The sequence below is a fragment of the Daphnia carinata genome, chromosome 4 (genome assembly GCF_022539665.2).
Source record: "Daphnia carinata strain CSIRO-1 chromosome 4, CSIRO_AGI_Dcar_HiC_V3, whole genome shotgun sequence".
Lineage (NCBI taxonomy): Eukaryota > Metazoa > Arthropoda > Branchiopoda > Diplostraca > Daphniidae > Daphnia > Daphnia carinata.
The window spans coordinates 6,897,734-6,912,508 of NC_081334.1; the positions used below are offsets into that span (position 1 = coordinate 6,897,734).

Below are 14,775 nucleotides of genomic sequence, written 5' to 3' on the forward strand. Positions count from 1 at the left end.
ATACATATGTATACATATATCTTAATTTATCAGACCACAGGTTTATTAATGAATTAAATTCAAAATCGTATAAGCTAGTGCTGCCAATCGACTAATGGCGGGGCTTTTTTCTAAAAATTCCTCTGCTAGGTATAAAAAATGTTTGGAATGGAGGCTTTGTTACCACAAAAACAAAAGTGAAAAACCATCACTTCTTATGTAGGGATTTAACTGAACCCCAAAATGCAAAAAGCACAAGTGCACGTTTCTTCAGTTAGCAATACGTGTGCGTCCGTAAATGTGACAGGTGCTAGCAACAATTACGTACCCGAAAGTGCTATTGATGGCCAACAGTTCATGCCGTCTTCATCAGCCCTCGGCTTGGAAATATTGTATGAATCATGTAAACAAGTGTACCCTCACCAACCAAACCCCCTTCAAGTGACAGCATTCATAAAATATTGGTGAGAGGATAGTTTAAAAAACTGGAAAAATATTGATGATCAACAGTCATCAACAGTTGTTCCGTTATCAGAATTGACGGCCTGATTCCATCTGAGACAATAAAAAGATGTATTTGTTATTACAGGCTTGGTGGCCCAGATCCATTAGATTATATAAGTATGTATGATCACCCAGGAATTCCAGAACTACATATACCACCACATTGGCATTATATTAGGTTGGTTAAACATGACAGTTATTTGCAACACACTTCGTAAAATCGCTCTTTGACAGTTTTGGATTAACAGACCTGCATGGTGATGGAAGGGTTCATGAACCTTCAGGTCCAGAATTTCCTAGTGGTTTTGGTTTCGAGTTAACTTTCCGACTTGCCAAAAAATCTGGGGAAGCCACATCACCCCCTACTTGGCCAGCAGCTCTGTTACAAGCCCTAGCCAAGTATGTTTTCCACACTGGCAATTCCTTCTTCGCGGGCGACCACGTTTCTTGGCATTGCCCATTGGACGGGTCCGATTTTGAATGTCGTTTGCAACACATGCTGCTGGCGGAAGATCTTCTCTTACCACCGGTACAGGGGCCACTAGGTAAAATAAATAAGGCGCCTTACAGAAATGACAAAAAGAATCAAAATTCAAATCATTTGGCAGGCACCGTAAAGTTTTTGCAAGTCGTCGCTGTGACAGAAGAAGAATTACAAGTGTCCCAACATTGGAACGGGACTAGCGTTTTGGAACTTTTGCGAAGAGTTCCTTCGTAATTAAACTTTCTTTCCCAAACTATCTTGTATATTTATTTGCCAATTTTTGTTTTTTCTTACACACAGTGCGGGAGGCCCTTGGCTGGTTGCCGATATGCAGCGTCAGTTATCACTATTTGAATTGCAGCCATCCTTCCGCCGTGAAGTCGAACATGGTATAGAAAAGTTTGTTGCCCCTCATAGGAACCATTTTGAAAGTTTATTTATAGGATCCCATGTATTTCCCTCTTGTCATATTTTTAGGCATCGATCGTGATGGATGCAGTTTATCGGGCGTCAGTGCCCGTTGCCACTGGGAGGAGAGGAGAGTCACTTCGAAAACGGGTTCAGCATGGAGAAGCCCGGAAGATGAAGAAGAGGATGACGACTCTAGTAGTCAGGAAGACGAAGAGGATGAACCGGAAGCAGCAGCCGGAAAAGCGACCCTCGGTCGCCATCGACCGACGCCTGATGGTGAACCCACCAACGGCGAAATCTGGCCAATTCGACGTCTCTACAAGGGCGTTCATCTCACTCTCAACTTGGAAGCCGCATCCCTTTTGCCCGTCGTCCTTCGGTAGGGTTCATATTTAAGCCTTGTTATATTAACTTTTTTTTCAAGCGAAACTTTCTGATTCATATAGAGGGAGACTCAGACATGACCGACATTTTACCTTTAAAGCTGTGGCGGGTGAAACGGCCGTGACGTTACTGACGGGCAGAGTAGGAGGCGCATTGGCTTCACCATCTGCCCCTTTGGTGGCCAAAGGTCCTTGGCTTCAAATCCTCGTCGACTCCGAGTGGTTAGCCAAACTCGAATCGGATCTGGCGTGTCTCCAGCAACCGGATGGGGTAGACTATACATTTTACTATCTCCTATTATTTATTTTTTTTTCGTTTAGATTTAAATATATTCAAATATTGATGGATGCTGTGCTAATATTGACATGTCCATCTAACTCTTAAACATCTTTGTTTGCATCCTTTAGTTGGTGGTGCCGAAAACCTTTTGCTGGTTTGACCGACAGATGGCGTTGACGGTAGTCCCGGACGAATTATGACAGCCGTATCTTGCCTGTCTACAAGTTTTTTTTTTTTTTTTTTTTTGTTTAATATTGTTTTTCTTTTTCCGACCCTTTTTTTCCTGTCTTTCTTTATCTTTTCTTTCTCTTCTCTTTCTTTTTACAATTGTAAACTGTAACCACGTGCCTTTATTATTATTCCTCGTGCTCGCGTTATTATTCACGCGTGGAAAAAGAACCTGACCTGCGTGAATCTCCCTTTTTTTAACCGTCTTTCTCAACTAGGCGATGTTGACGGAAGCTGCGTGTTTGCTGCAATTATAATGACGTTGAAAACTTGCCAATAACTTTCTTCTCTCTTTTAAGACATTTTCGTTTGCTTTCTATTATTAGAAGTTGCACGAGGTGTACCATACACAACTCGCGTTTTGTTCTCTGCTCTTAAAACCTTGGCTTTCGTGCAAAAAAAAAAAGGGGGGGAAAAAATCCTTGAAAGAAAAAGAGGCCATCATCCCAGCCTTTAGTCGTCTAAGAGTTCTTTTTAGGAAGGGGGGGAGGCGTGCAGACATACATGCAGCTGAGAGGAAAAAAGAAAAAACGAACGACCGGAGGTGGTATGTCACTCAAGCGCAATTAAAAGCAGCATTGGTCATCTTAAACTATAGTCTGAGTCAAGTAGAAAAAGTTTATTTTTGTTTATCGGGATCTTTTATTTTTTATCTTTGAATAACAAATCAAAGCAAAAATGACGTAACAACACATTTTTTGTTTTTCTGCGTGTTTGTTTTTATCTCAACCATTTTTACTACAACATTTTTAAAAAATGCTTCACGAAGGCCAAAAAAAATCGGAAGGATGCGTAAAAGAGGGATGGAGAAAACGAAGGAAAAAAGGAGGCAAAAAAAAAGGTTCACGGCATCGATCGGACGGACCAGTCTCCCTGGACCCTGCGCCGATGATGAAGGAAAAAAAAAAAGAAGAGGAGGGGGAGTTGATTCCACTGCACACACGTACGAGGCTCTTAACACAGACGACGGATGGAGGGGGAGAGCCTATCAGAACGAAAAAGAAGAAGAAGAAGAGAGAAAAAAAAAGAGCGGATGCTGAGAGAAAAAGAGAGGGGAAAAGAAGAACATGGCCGACTCCCGGCAGGAGGGCCCTGGGTGGGTGAAAATGGGGAGTTGCTGACTCGGGCGGCTGAGGCTTCTTTTTTATTTTTTTTTTTTATACGCGTTCAGACTTTAGAGTCAACAATGAACTTGATTCTCGCCCAATCATCTTGTAGAGAAAAAAAAAACTTTTTCGTTTTGAATCCCGCGGGAAATGTTCGACGTACCGACGTGTATGGAGCCCATCAACGAAAATTGGGTTTCTTCTTTTTATTCACGAAGAATCGTTAAAAAAAAGCGTTTTGACGTTAGAAAAAAAAATGTAAAGAGTGTCCAGACACATATGTATACGCACTTGACGGGAGTTTTTAAAATAAAAACAAGAGACGCCATTTCTTTTTGAAAATAGATGCATGTGTGTATGCGTAGATTCCCCTCCTCCCCATGGCCAGCAGGACATCCTTATTTTCATCTGGTCTTTCCTCCATCCACTTGTTTTCCTCGTTCTCTCATTCTCGCCGTTTTCTGAACGTGTGTGTGTATATACGAGCAAAAGACGTCGTCTTCGAGGGCTCTCTCGGTTAACCTTGGAGAACACCCGAACGCAAAGACTTTTTTTTTCCAAAGGTGTCTTGTTGCCATTGTAAATTTAGACCCGCAACACGCATGCAAAGACCAAGTTTTGACTTCAACATTTCTTTTTTTGTTCAATTTTTTCGGTCAGCAGCAGGTGTCCCCACCCTTTTATTAGGTCATACCACCACGCATCTAGATTGAAAAAGAAAAGATTCTTGAATATGGTAAAAGAAACAAAAAACTAAAAGAAAAAGGAAAAAGAAAAGTAGAAATAAAAACAAAAACAAGAGTGTGTGTGTTGATCGTGTTTTGGGTTCCCCCATTCCGGAAGTTATTTATTATTATTATTATTTCTTTTTTTTTTCTCTTTTTTTTTTGTAGCTCCCAACACTTTTTGATGTTCTTTTCGATGGTTGAACGATATATGAATCGATAGTTAAGAGGCGATTCTTTTTTTTTCTTTTTCCCTCCTTTCGTCCCAAAGCGCCCGCCCCCCTACAAGGAAGGGAGTTCTTTATACACACTTTTGCTAAGTCGTGCCGCTAGGGGAGCTTCAGTCTCTTTGAAGCTTCCCGTGCGGTGAGGTCGCGGCCGTCGCCTACTCCTCGCCCCTTTTTCTCTTGGCGCCAAACATTTTTATTTTTTTTTCTATTTTTTTATTTCTTTTTACTTTCCCGCATCACATCTCAATACCCGACAAACAAACAAACACGATAGTGAAATACAAACGTGAAAAAAGAAGAGAAACAAAACAAATGTTTCTTTTTTTGATGCAGGTGCAACGTGCAAGGGACCATGTGCGTGTTACCCAGTGTCAAGTGAAACGATTGGCCATCGTGTAAAGGCACGTGTAAGTTTCACTGCGGATCTATTTTTGAACTGTGCCAAAGTTGAGCTCGTGGAACGAATCGCAATTCATTCAAAATATTGCACGGACTAGAAAAAAAAAAGGACTAAAAAGGGAGAGAAAAACTCACATTAAAAAAAATGCCAGCAGCGGCAGCGATCGGTCCCGATGGGCAGATTATGCGACCAAGAAAAGGTCGACCGCCCAAAGGTGGCTACCCGTATCCGTATCCGGCGTCGACCGATCCCGCCCGCACCATTTACATCGGCAAGAACAACGCCCGCCACTGGGCCGATCTCAAACAACGACTCGGTTACAATGGCGACGTCGATTTCGTCTCTTTCCTATTGCGACTAGCCGAAGAACGACTCAGGTAAAAACTAATTCTAAAGAAAAAGAAGGCCAAACGAAAAAAGATTGTTCATCGTGTCGGCAGCGTTGATCATTTTTGGGTACACAATTCCGAGGGTTCAAAAAATGTCGTGTCATCGTCAGGTCGTCGTTTCTTCTTATGTTTTTTTCCTTCGTTTACAACCCCCCCCCCCCGAAAGAACGAATCGAAACAAAAGAAGAACGTTCTTGACCATAGGGGAAAGAAGGGCCCCCCATTCCACCCGTCGGGTGACGGTCAGTGGGTGGTGGGGAGAAAAAAAAGAAGAAGGCGCGCGCGGCGCCACAGTTCTTTTCTTCCCAAGTTGCGTCTCGGCCAACCGCAACCGAGAAAAGCGAGGGAGGCGAACTTCGCCTCCCTCTTTTTTCTCCCCATGAGATGGGGTGGTAAAACCCCAATCGTGGAGGGCTGACAAGATCTCCCGCGGTGACCCTAAAAGTAGAGGGTAGACTTTTTTTAGTCTGAAGATGGGAGGAGCCAAAGAGGCTGAGTGACGGTCACTCTTCTTTTTTTTCTAGGCCTAAGGATACGCGCTAGCCAAAAGAAGGGGGTTCAAGGTAGGAGGGTGGTGGGAGGGCTACTCGGGGATCCAATCAATAAGGAAAAAAGCTCGGCAAAGAAAGATGGCCCTTCGCCCAAGAAAAGAACCCCCTTTTTTTACACGCCCTAGAAGAAATCAATCCCAACCAGAACTCGTGTGTGTCCTCTTTTTCTTCGTTCAAGGAGAATCCAGGCAACTTCTTTTTATATGTGTGTATATATATATATATATATACTATCACGATTTATGCTACGCACTTATGAGATGACGGGCGTGCAACAGTTGCCAGTTCGCTCTCATTTCCAAAGACTCGTAAAAATGTATTTCTTTTGCTAGCAAGGTCACAGGCAAAAGCCTACGCGGAAGAAGTAAAATACATTTCATTCTAATTGCCCCGAAAAAATCATTTGACCTCGTTATTGAAAGTATTTTTACGACTTTTTATAGCCAAGAAGAGCAGGTATGCGAAAAGCCGAAACACCGCAATCAAATCAACGGCGGTGGTGGTGGACGGGTCGATCAACTTCAACAGCCAGTACAGCAGCATCATCATCAGAGGGCCGGCGGCAGTGGTGTGCCCTCTGGAGGCGATGTCGTCGCCAGTCATCCGCACCATCATCAACAACACGACCTTGAGCTCAGGCGCGCCTCTTCCTCCTCTTCTCCGCGTCGTAGCAACGAACCCAAAGACGACAATCCCGTGTCTTCCGCCCATCCGCACAAGAAACTCAAAATGGAAGAAGCTGCTGCGGCCGCTGCAGCCGCTGCCGCTGCTGCCGGATCTTCAACTGCTGTCGCCGTGGACGATGATGATGAAGACGATGAGGACGATGAAGAGCATCCGCATCACCATGGTTACGATTACCATCACGCGGATGGAGTTTCCGCAGCGGCAGCTGCAGCCGCTTTCTCCGCTCACAACGGCAACAATCGAAATCATGGTCCGACTGGTGACCAACAACAACAACAACACGCTAGTTACCCGTCCGATGACGACGATGATGATAACATGGTGGACGAAGAAGATGACAATAGTCTGGCCAATACATCCACTGCGGGCGATCACGATCAGGGCGGCGAATACGTTTGCAATTTTTGCAACAAGGTAACGTCATAAATCGCTTTTTTTTAAGAGGAGGGATTATTTTTTATTGGACCGGCCATCGCTTGACAACAAGGATTTTTTTTTCAAACTTGTAGTGGGGCAATAAAATATTGAAAAGCTTTGCAATTTGTGTTGCCATTGGCGATTTTAGGGATTGACAGGAGGCGTTCCATTAATGCATTTTTATTCATTTACAGAGTTTCTTGCGACCGACTTATCTGAACGTGCATCGGACGTACGGCTGCCCGGCCAATCCGGACCGTTGCCGACCTCAGTGCCATGTCTGCGGCAAAGACTTTTCGCAGCCGCAAAAGCTAAAGGCCCACATCGAAGCCGAACACGCCGGCAGCGATTTCGGACACTGCGGTACATTTTTCAATTCTTGCCCACATGTCCATTTAAGAAACATTTTTGACAGCTGTTTCTCCTCCCACTACATTCCCTTATGTATGTTCCAGTCACATTTGAAAATGACTTTCGTGTGGAACATTTCTCACCTTCGACTCCCTTTTTCTCTATACCGCCCGTAGCTGGCCTGACTCTCGATCAATAAAACAGTCGCTACACACACGCGCTCGATCTACACACACACACACGCACATCTTTTTTTCTCCCGACATACCATTACCTTCTTTTTTTTTTTCGTGATATCTGTAGATGATGGCTCCAACATAAGCGGCGGCCTGTCGGGCGGCGGAGGAACGCATCATCCGTGTAAAGCCTGCCCGGCTGTCTTTACATCGCGAGCCGCTCTAAGACGTCACCTGGGCGAAATTCACGGGCAAGGGGCATCGGGAACGTGCGTCTGCGACCAATGCGGCAAACTCTTTCAAACGAAATCGAATTTGAAAATCCACTTGTTGACTCACTCCGGAGTCAAACCGTTCAAGTGAGTTTTTTTTTCGTGACACGCGTGAATATTGAAAAAATGGTGATTCAATTGATTTTTATTTTCAAGGTGTCCCGAAACGGAATGCGGATTGGGGTTTTCAACGAAACAGTGTTTGCAGGTTCACTTGCGCAAAGCCCACGGTTTCAGTGAAGATAATATGCCGACGGTGCAACGCAGCATCCCTTACACGTTCGATGCTTATTCCGGTGGCGTCATCAAGGACCCCGGCCGAGGCAAATTGCCCGATTTCCCGCCCACAACACCTACGCGATTGCAGCAGCTGGATCCTACCGGCCAGCAGGTGCTGTTCGATACCGTTGATGTAAATGTTTTTTTGATTTCTTTTTCACCCCTCTTTTATTATTTTAACCTTCCCCGAAATTGATTTCGACTTCATCTTTATTTATTTCCGCCAATTGACGTCCTTTTTTTATTTAATAGGACGGTTCCAATCCGCCTGGAACGCCAAGAGCTTCATACCCAATCCCCGAGATGCCGCGTCGGGGTAGGAAACCCGGCTGGCGGAAGGCCAATTCCGTTAATGGTGGAGGGGGAGTGAGTGGAGGCCTATCCTCTCAAAACACGAGTTTATCGGACGAGATTCTGCACAAATTACGACACGATAAGGATAACGATGTCCTGAATTCCGGTCCTTTGCCATCATTTACTTCTTCAGCCGCAGCCGTTGTGGCCGAATTGGCCATTCAAAGTTTAGCAGCAGCGGCCGCAGCGGCAGCAGCTGCTGGTAATGGCAGCTCCCCGCCGGATCATCATGCTGATCTCAATTCTCCGGCTGGTGGAGGAGGTAGACAGCCGGTCAACTACCACAACAGCCCGGGACCGATGCCCATGACACCTGAACCACAAGCAATGGCGCTCAATTTAGCAGCTTCACGGAATCAAAGTACGTACGGTGAGTCGAATTATCCACCGGCCAGTCCTTCCCCGTGGCAGCAACAACAACAACATTTTGATGATAATTATCCATCGTTGGCACGTCCACAAGCGGTCAGTGCGCGCGCAACTCCCGGACCTGGTCAGCAACAACAAACTCCAACAGCCTTTTATCCTGAACGGCCAGCTAGTTGTTATTCATTCGATGGGAATCAACAACAACAGAATTACAATGCCGGACAACTTCTTCAACCTCCACCTACACCTGGATCAATGACGTACGGATCCAGTAATAAACTTCCACCGGCATCGCCACAACAGCAACAACAACAACAAGATCCTTCCCGATGTGCGACGCCATCATTGAGCACAACCGAACCTTCGTTTGCCCGGTTCGCTGCCACAGCGGCCGCGGCTGCAGCGGCTGCTGCTGCGGCTGTAACGGGCTCATCCGCTTCATCCAGCCAACGTTGCCCACCGACTTCAACGAGTCCCGGATCAGCTTCCACTGCTGGAGCGGGCAGCACAACAACGACTTCATCTTCTTCCTCATCGACGAGTGGCGGAACGAACCCGTATCCAAGTCCGGCGCCCAGTCCGGGATATGCTTCCGTCACTTCGCGCGTCTTCTCCGGCAGTTATGGTCTCCAAAACTGGGGAAATGTCAACATGCAGGGTCTGTCCGGCTACTCGCAAACGTATCCGCTCCCACCGCCGTCTCCCTACCCACGTAATCCGTACGGCGGTTACTATTGAAATCTGGACGAAATTGCATATTCCAAAATTTAATTTCGCCAATTTGCCAAAAAAAATTTTTTGACGTACCCGGGATGTCGCCATTTAGCGCGCCATTTTTTGAAAACATTATCGTGTGGGTTTTGTTTTCAATTTAAAAAAAGAGCTGTATACACTCTAGTTGTGTTTTATCACTTTTGTGCGTGAGCCCAACGGCTTCCCCCGTTTTTTTTTTTCAATCTTTTGACGGCATGTTTTGTTTTTTGTTGTTGAATGAAGTGGCAATCTTCCCGTTTCTTTTTTAGAGAGAAAGAAAATTAATTTTTTGGATAGTTTTTTTTTGTTTGTTTTTATATTTAAAAAAAAAAATATGAAGAAAAAATTTGTTGCTTGTAGCTGTTGTTTGGAAATCTTATCGAAATACTCTCTTTAAAAAAACACCCACTTTTCAATTTGTTTAATCTCGATACCCGTGTGTTTGGATTGTTTTTTTTTATGGATGAGAATCTCCCCCTCATTGATTGATTGATCTTTTTTTTTATTTGTTTTGAAAAATGAATGTTTTTCTTTTAAAAAAAACCGGTACGTGTTGGACGTTTATAACCGTGAAAAATGTTGTTTATTCATTTTTTTATTTTTCAATCAGTTTCCAGGAAGGAAAACCCCCGTGTTTTTTTTTTTTCTTTTGTTAACACAAAAAAAAAATTATTCTTTTTTGTTTCAAGTTTTTTTATTATAATTTTCAATTCTTTTAACCATACCAAAACAAAAAAAAAACCGCCCCCTTCTGTGTGAGTGTTTGTGTGTCACGTTCGTCCGGATTTCTTGTTTTCTGTATGTGTGTATCTCGCGGTGCGTGAGTTTTATTTCTTATTTCAGCTTCCACACATTTTTATTTTTGTTTCTTTAAAACTCGCCAAAACATCGCCAAAAACGAGGAAACCACGCCCTACAAAATAGGAAAAAAAACGCGATATTGAATGATGTTATATATACATAATTAATTATCCTTGTATAACTCTTTCACTTGTATCGGAGACTTATAATTTCGAAACGATAATTCCCACATAGACACACATTTGGCGCTTAATTCTTCCAGTGATACAAGAAAACAAAACATAAAATTCAACGTTTTTTTTTTGTTTAATTCTCCGATAAAAAAAAGGAAGCCACCATTAAAAGTTGTTCTTTAATTTGATATGACGTTGTTGCTTTACACACACTATTCCGTCTTCATCAGAAAGCCATTATGTCCACCATCTTTTTTTTTTGTTGTTGTCTTCGAATACATAATAAATTGTTCTTTGGATGAAACGGAAATTGACGTATGTTTCGTATTTATTTCTGTCCATTGCAAAAGAATGTGGCATTCAAACCAACAGGTGGCCTTGGAAAGATTTTCAAGGAAACGTATATACATAAATAAAAAAAAATGTTGAACCCACAACTCACGCAACAACCCGAGAAGTAAACTTTTCCTCCCGTGACGCCATCGTTCAACTTGGCGCTTGACGTCACGCACTAACTTGCTACACAATGCTTTCTTTGTTGGTGGCATTACAAGTTTCGTCAGCATTCGTTATTTCGTTCTCATTTGGATATTCATGCTCCAAATATTTGCCAAAAGCAGTTTTTCTTCTTTTGCTACACTAGTACAACTATTATTGTAACAACAACGGCCAAAACTTGAGCATTCAGCCAGAGGCAAACGTCGACCTTGGCGTTCCGTAGCATTTATTTATTGAACGCAGCGGTGGCGCTGTTGGCTAGACATGGAGTTTTGTGAAGTTTTGTTGCATTCGAAATTCATAATTAGACAAACAGAGCTAACAGAAAAAAAAAATGACACACGTTTAGAACACGTGGGCAAATATATTGTACCGCTTGACACGTGGAAATTTATGTCTATACAATGCTCAGGTAATAATAATAACGTGATTTTTTGTACTAAATGACACGTGTTAACGGAAAAGGAGGGCTTATCGTTTTGTGTGTGTAAACGATAAAGTCTATGACCACAGTAGACAAAGACGAAAAGTTTTTGGGTTTGGTACTCATTGTTATTTAACTTTTTCCAGTGCCAAAGAGCTTTTAGAATTAAGGTCTAGAAAAGCTCATCCCAGGAACCTTCCCACCATGTCACCAAAAGATTTCGTCCCCACTCATTCTGCCGAAGAAACAGCAACAATTAACGCTATTGTTGAAGAGAAAATGACTTATTTAAAAGAAGAAAGGGCAGAGAGAAGGTATTACCTAATTATACTTACCTTCTTTACTTACATTTAAAAAATGACTTGTAATTTTTAGGAACCTGCTTACAAAAGCTGATTGGCTTCCTCAAGAAAAAGTAGCTAAAATTGAAAAGAAGCTTGGCGGTGGCTGGGATGCTTATGGATTCGATAAGAATGGGAAGACATATCTCCAACCAGAGGAAGCCCTATTTCTCATCGAATTGGTACACCTTTTTATTACACTGACATTCACCATAAGCAATTCTAAATGACAGCTGCTATTATTGCAGTCAAAATTGGAGTTGTGGTATTCTGGTACCCCAGTCAGTGTTCAGCAAGCTTATCAAATTCTACTGGTAGAAGATTTGTGTTCAACTCTCAAGTACCGTGTATATTCTCACCTATGCCGGCAAGGCTATAGGCTTGTTCGTAGAGTAAATTCTCCATCAATTACGACAAAGCGTTCTGGCGATGCTTTCCAGGTTTCTAGTCCTAAAAGAGTCAGGACGGATGAACCGTCTAACTACTCAGTCGAACATGAAACAAGTGTTAGCACTTCCAGTGAAACCCAAAATGACTCGAAATCAAAGTTATTACCTGGTTCTTCAGCAGCTGAACAATCCGATTATGATTGCATTCCACATTTCTTAGCCTCGGCATCGGAATCCATTGTTATTCAGTTTTCTGATCTTGAATACCTTCCTGAAAGCATCCGTAACAGGGAAAGTAGCTATGTCATCAGCAAGAAAGATTTCTTACATTTTAGTGTAGATCGCGAAGAAGTTGCGACCAGCATAAGCTCGGCGTCTACCAACAATCCTCTTTTTAGCGGGAAAACTAAGCCCCTTTTACTTGGGAATTATATTGGTAATCTATCGCAGGACACGGGATTCCGGTCTTCATTTTTAATTGATCACCATCTTTAATTGCAGGAGACCCTTACTATGCCACTGATGGATTGTACAATCCAACGGATGAGGAACTGAATCAAATTGATGATGATGATCTGCAGATTTGTTACCATGTCTATTCACCCGGGCGGCACTTTCGTAAATCCAATCCTGGTCCACCATGCTTTATGTTAGCGATTGCCGAATGGAGCTCAAATGTACCAAGCCTGTCATGTCTTGAACGTTTCAAAAGACGTTGTGGCCCCAATACTGTCCCGTTGGTTGCTGTTTCTGGAGCAGGATCTGGCGTCTCTTTCTATCAGCTAAAAGGAGTAGTCAGCCCTATGTAACCAGTAAAGATTTGTGTATTTAATTTTTGTTATAGTTTTTTCTGTTCCCATCTCCCCAGTGAGCTAATCAACAACACAAAACATGTTTTGCCCAAACCTGAAAGGACAACAAAGGCGATAGAAATCCCTTTAATCTGAACACGATATCATCACTTTAATTGTTCCAGCTGCACTCGCACGAGCGGTTTCGAAGGCTTTCACAGTCTCTTCTAACGTGAAACGATGAGTAATTAACGGTTTAACGTTGACAAGTCCACTCGCCACGAGTTGCAACGCAGTTGGATAACTAGGAATTGTTATACGAAAAGGTCGTTTATCATATTTTTCGTGTAATCTATACAAGTCAAACTTTACCAATTGGCGTAGCGGAATATTCCTCGAATGTCAACTTCACGGACAGCTGCATTGACGATAGGCACTTTGATTTCCGCTTGTCCAAGTCCTACTAAAACTACTACCCCTCCACTTCTAGTGCCCTGTAACAACACTTTATTCAGCTCAGTGAGAAAGAATTGAAAGTTAATTACTTACAAAAATCGCTAGCCGTATACTAGATTCAGCACCGCTACATTCAATGGTGACATCGGATGGGGAACCGAGTTTTTCAGCAACTTGCTGGGCCAATGTTTCTGCACCATTTTGACCGACCAATAAAGTGTGGTCAGCTCCAAGGGTTTTAGCAACTTCCAATCGGCTTTCAGATATATCTGCAATGAAATATTGGGCTTTATAATAATATTTAGAATATTAACATACGATCGGCGATTACCAGTAATGATGATGGTTGATGCTCCCATAGCTTTAGCTGTTAGCAGGCATACAAGACCTATTGGTCCAGCTCCACAAATCAGGATCTTCTGTCCAATGGTGACTCCAGCTCTCCTGCAGGCATGAACGGCCACCGAAAGGGGTTCCAGAAGTGCTCCCTCTTCCATGCTCATATGATCTGGTAGCTTATAGCAAAAGTCTGCGGCGTGAGTATAAAAGCGCGCCAAATTTCCATCGTAGGGCGGGGTGGCGCAGAAAGCCATTTCCAGGCACAAATTGTAGCGACCTCCTTTGCAGTAATCACATGTTCGGCATGGAACTCCTGGTTCAATAGCTACTCTATCTCCTAAACAAAAGAGGAAAATGAGTATTCAATTTTATAGAAAGCATATAAAATACAACCTGCTTTTAAATGTGTAACCCCTTTTCCAACTTCTTGTACCACTCCAGCAGCTTCATGGCCCAACACCATCGGTTTGGTCACAACAAAGTCTCCGATTCTTCCATTCACCCAGTAATGGACGTCAGATCCACATATTCCAACTTTGTCCATTCGCAACAAAACCTCTAAATGGCAAAGAAGAAAAATCATACATTCATATTCAGGGATAGAACATTTAAAGCAGGGACTATGTTTTGCCTACACTTCATAGGCACATAAAAGTATAACTTCCTCACCATTCTCTTTAGGCTGGGGGATAGGGCGATTTTCCTGAAAAATTACAATTCCTAGAGATGTAAATAAAGATAAGCAAGCATTTTTAATACAAGTAATTTATACCAATCGAAGATCATTGACCGTGTGAAGAACCGCTGTAAGGTTTTCAGTCGTCATAGCTATGTAAGATGAAATACACTTGCTTGAAAGGTAAACTTAATAATAGATTGCACAGGTTAACCACAGCAAAAATGGGTATTGCGTAGGAAAAGAACTACATCAATGGTTATCAAAATACTCGAAAGACAATTGACACCGAAGGTCACCTGAGGGGCATTGTTTTGGTTAAACTTCAAGATTTCGTCACCAGAGGTTCCAAGGATGCAAATCCATGAACCCAACCCGCCAATTTTTTAAACATTGCAAACTTGTACGTTTATTTGTTATTTGAAGATGTAAAATTACGAATAAAAAACACCATCCATGCAATATAAACAAATTTTATTCTTGCCAAACAATTTTTTCCTATACGGACGTATTGAGAGATTGTCAGCCAACTGTTACTTTTGATTGTTAGCGATACAAA

The 14,775-nt window shown here is 42.7% G+C and overlaps 4 protein-coding genes and 1 long non-coding RNA gene across 7 annotated transcripts in view; 3 read left to right on the forward strand and 2 right to left on the reverse strand.

The window, feature by feature from the left end:
- The first annotated feature begins 113 nt into the window (after positions 1 to 113).
- LOC130687530 (suppressor of fused homolog) overlaps positions 114 to 14,775 on the forward strand; it is a 28,972-nt gene continuing 14,310 nt past the window's right edge. Inside the window, exons 1-8 of one of the 2 annotated variants that reach the window (XM_059495139.1) lie at positions 114 to 443; positions 569 to 661; positions 718 to 1,028; positions 1,092 to 1,197; positions 1,268 to 1,356; positions 1,445 to 1,757; positions 1,825 to 2,032; positions 2,170 to 2,287. In XM_059495139.1, the coding sequence (XP_059351122.1) occupies positions 223 to 443; positions 569 to 661; positions 718 to 1,028; positions 1,092 to 1,197; positions 1,268 to 1,356; positions 1,445 to 1,757; positions 1,825 to 2,032; positions 2,170 to 2,241 (1,413 nt within the window). In that variant the 5' untranslated portion in view covers positions 114 to 222 and the 3' untranslated portion in view covers positions 2,242 to 2,287. Of the gene's footprint in view, positions 444 to 568; positions 662 to 717; positions 1,029 to 1,091; positions 1,198 to 1,267; positions 1,357 to 1,444; positions 1,758 to 1,824; positions 2,033 to 2,169; positions 2,542 to 14,775 lie in introns of those variants that run through there. The other variant, XM_057510706.2, reaches the window with a different exon arrangement.
- LOC130687668 (metal regulatory transcription factor 1-like) lies at positions 4,372 to 10,234 on the forward strand. The gene is made up of 6 exons (XM_057510848.2): positions 4,372 to 5,107; positions 6,114 to 6,771; positions 6,969 to 7,137; positions 7,429 to 7,660; positions 7,730 to 7,985; positions 8,105 to 10,234. The coding sequence occupies exons 1-6, from the start codon at positions 4,875 to 4,877 to the stop codon at positions 9,311 to 9,313; spliced, it is 2,757 nt and encodes a 918-aa protein (XP_057366831.1). The 5' UTR covers positions 4,372 to 4,874; the 3' UTR covers positions 9,314 to 10,234.
- Positions 10,038 to 11,007, reverse strand: LOC130687675 (uncharacterized). The gene is made up of 2 exons (XR_009000215.1): positions 10,745 to 11,007; positions 10,038 to 10,679 (listed from the first exon to the last, which is right to left on the reverse strand). It is a non-coding gene; the product is annotated as an uncharacterized LOC130687675 (long non-coding RNA).
- On the forward strand, positions 10,990 to 13,239 carry LOC130687648 (uncharacterized). The gene is made up of 5 exons (XM_057510823.2): positions 10,990 to 11,212; positions 11,371 to 11,538; positions 11,600 to 11,747; positions 11,814 to 12,390; positions 12,456 to 13,239. Exons 1-5 carry the CDS (start codon positions 11,205 to 11,207, stop codon positions 12,761 to 12,763), a joined length of 1,209 nt encoding a protein of 402 aa, XP_057366806.1. The 5' UTR covers positions 10,990 to 11,204; the 3' UTR covers positions 12,764 to 13,239.
- LOC130687651 (sorbitol dehydrogenase-like) lies at positions 12,761 to 14,511 on the reverse strand. 2 transcript variants are annotated; one of them, XM_057510825.2, is made up of 7 exons: positions 14,313 to 14,511; positions 14,210 to 14,243; positions 13,934 to 14,098; positions 13,533 to 13,877; positions 13,295 to 13,470; positions 13,118 to 13,239; positions 12,761 to 13,049 (listed from the first exon to the last, which is right to left on the reverse strand). In XM_057510825.2, exons 1-7 carry the CDS (start codon positions 14,364 to 14,366, stop codon positions 12,893 to 12,895), a joined length of 1,053 nt encoding a protein of 350 aa, XP_057366808.1. In that variant the 5' UTR covers positions 14,367 to 14,511; the 3' UTR covers positions 12,761 to 12,892. The 2 variants fall into 2 exon arrangements, with proteins under 2 accessions (XP_057366808.1, XP_057366809.1); XM_057510826.2 differs by having other exon boundaries at positions 14,176 to 14,243; positions 14,313 to 14,353.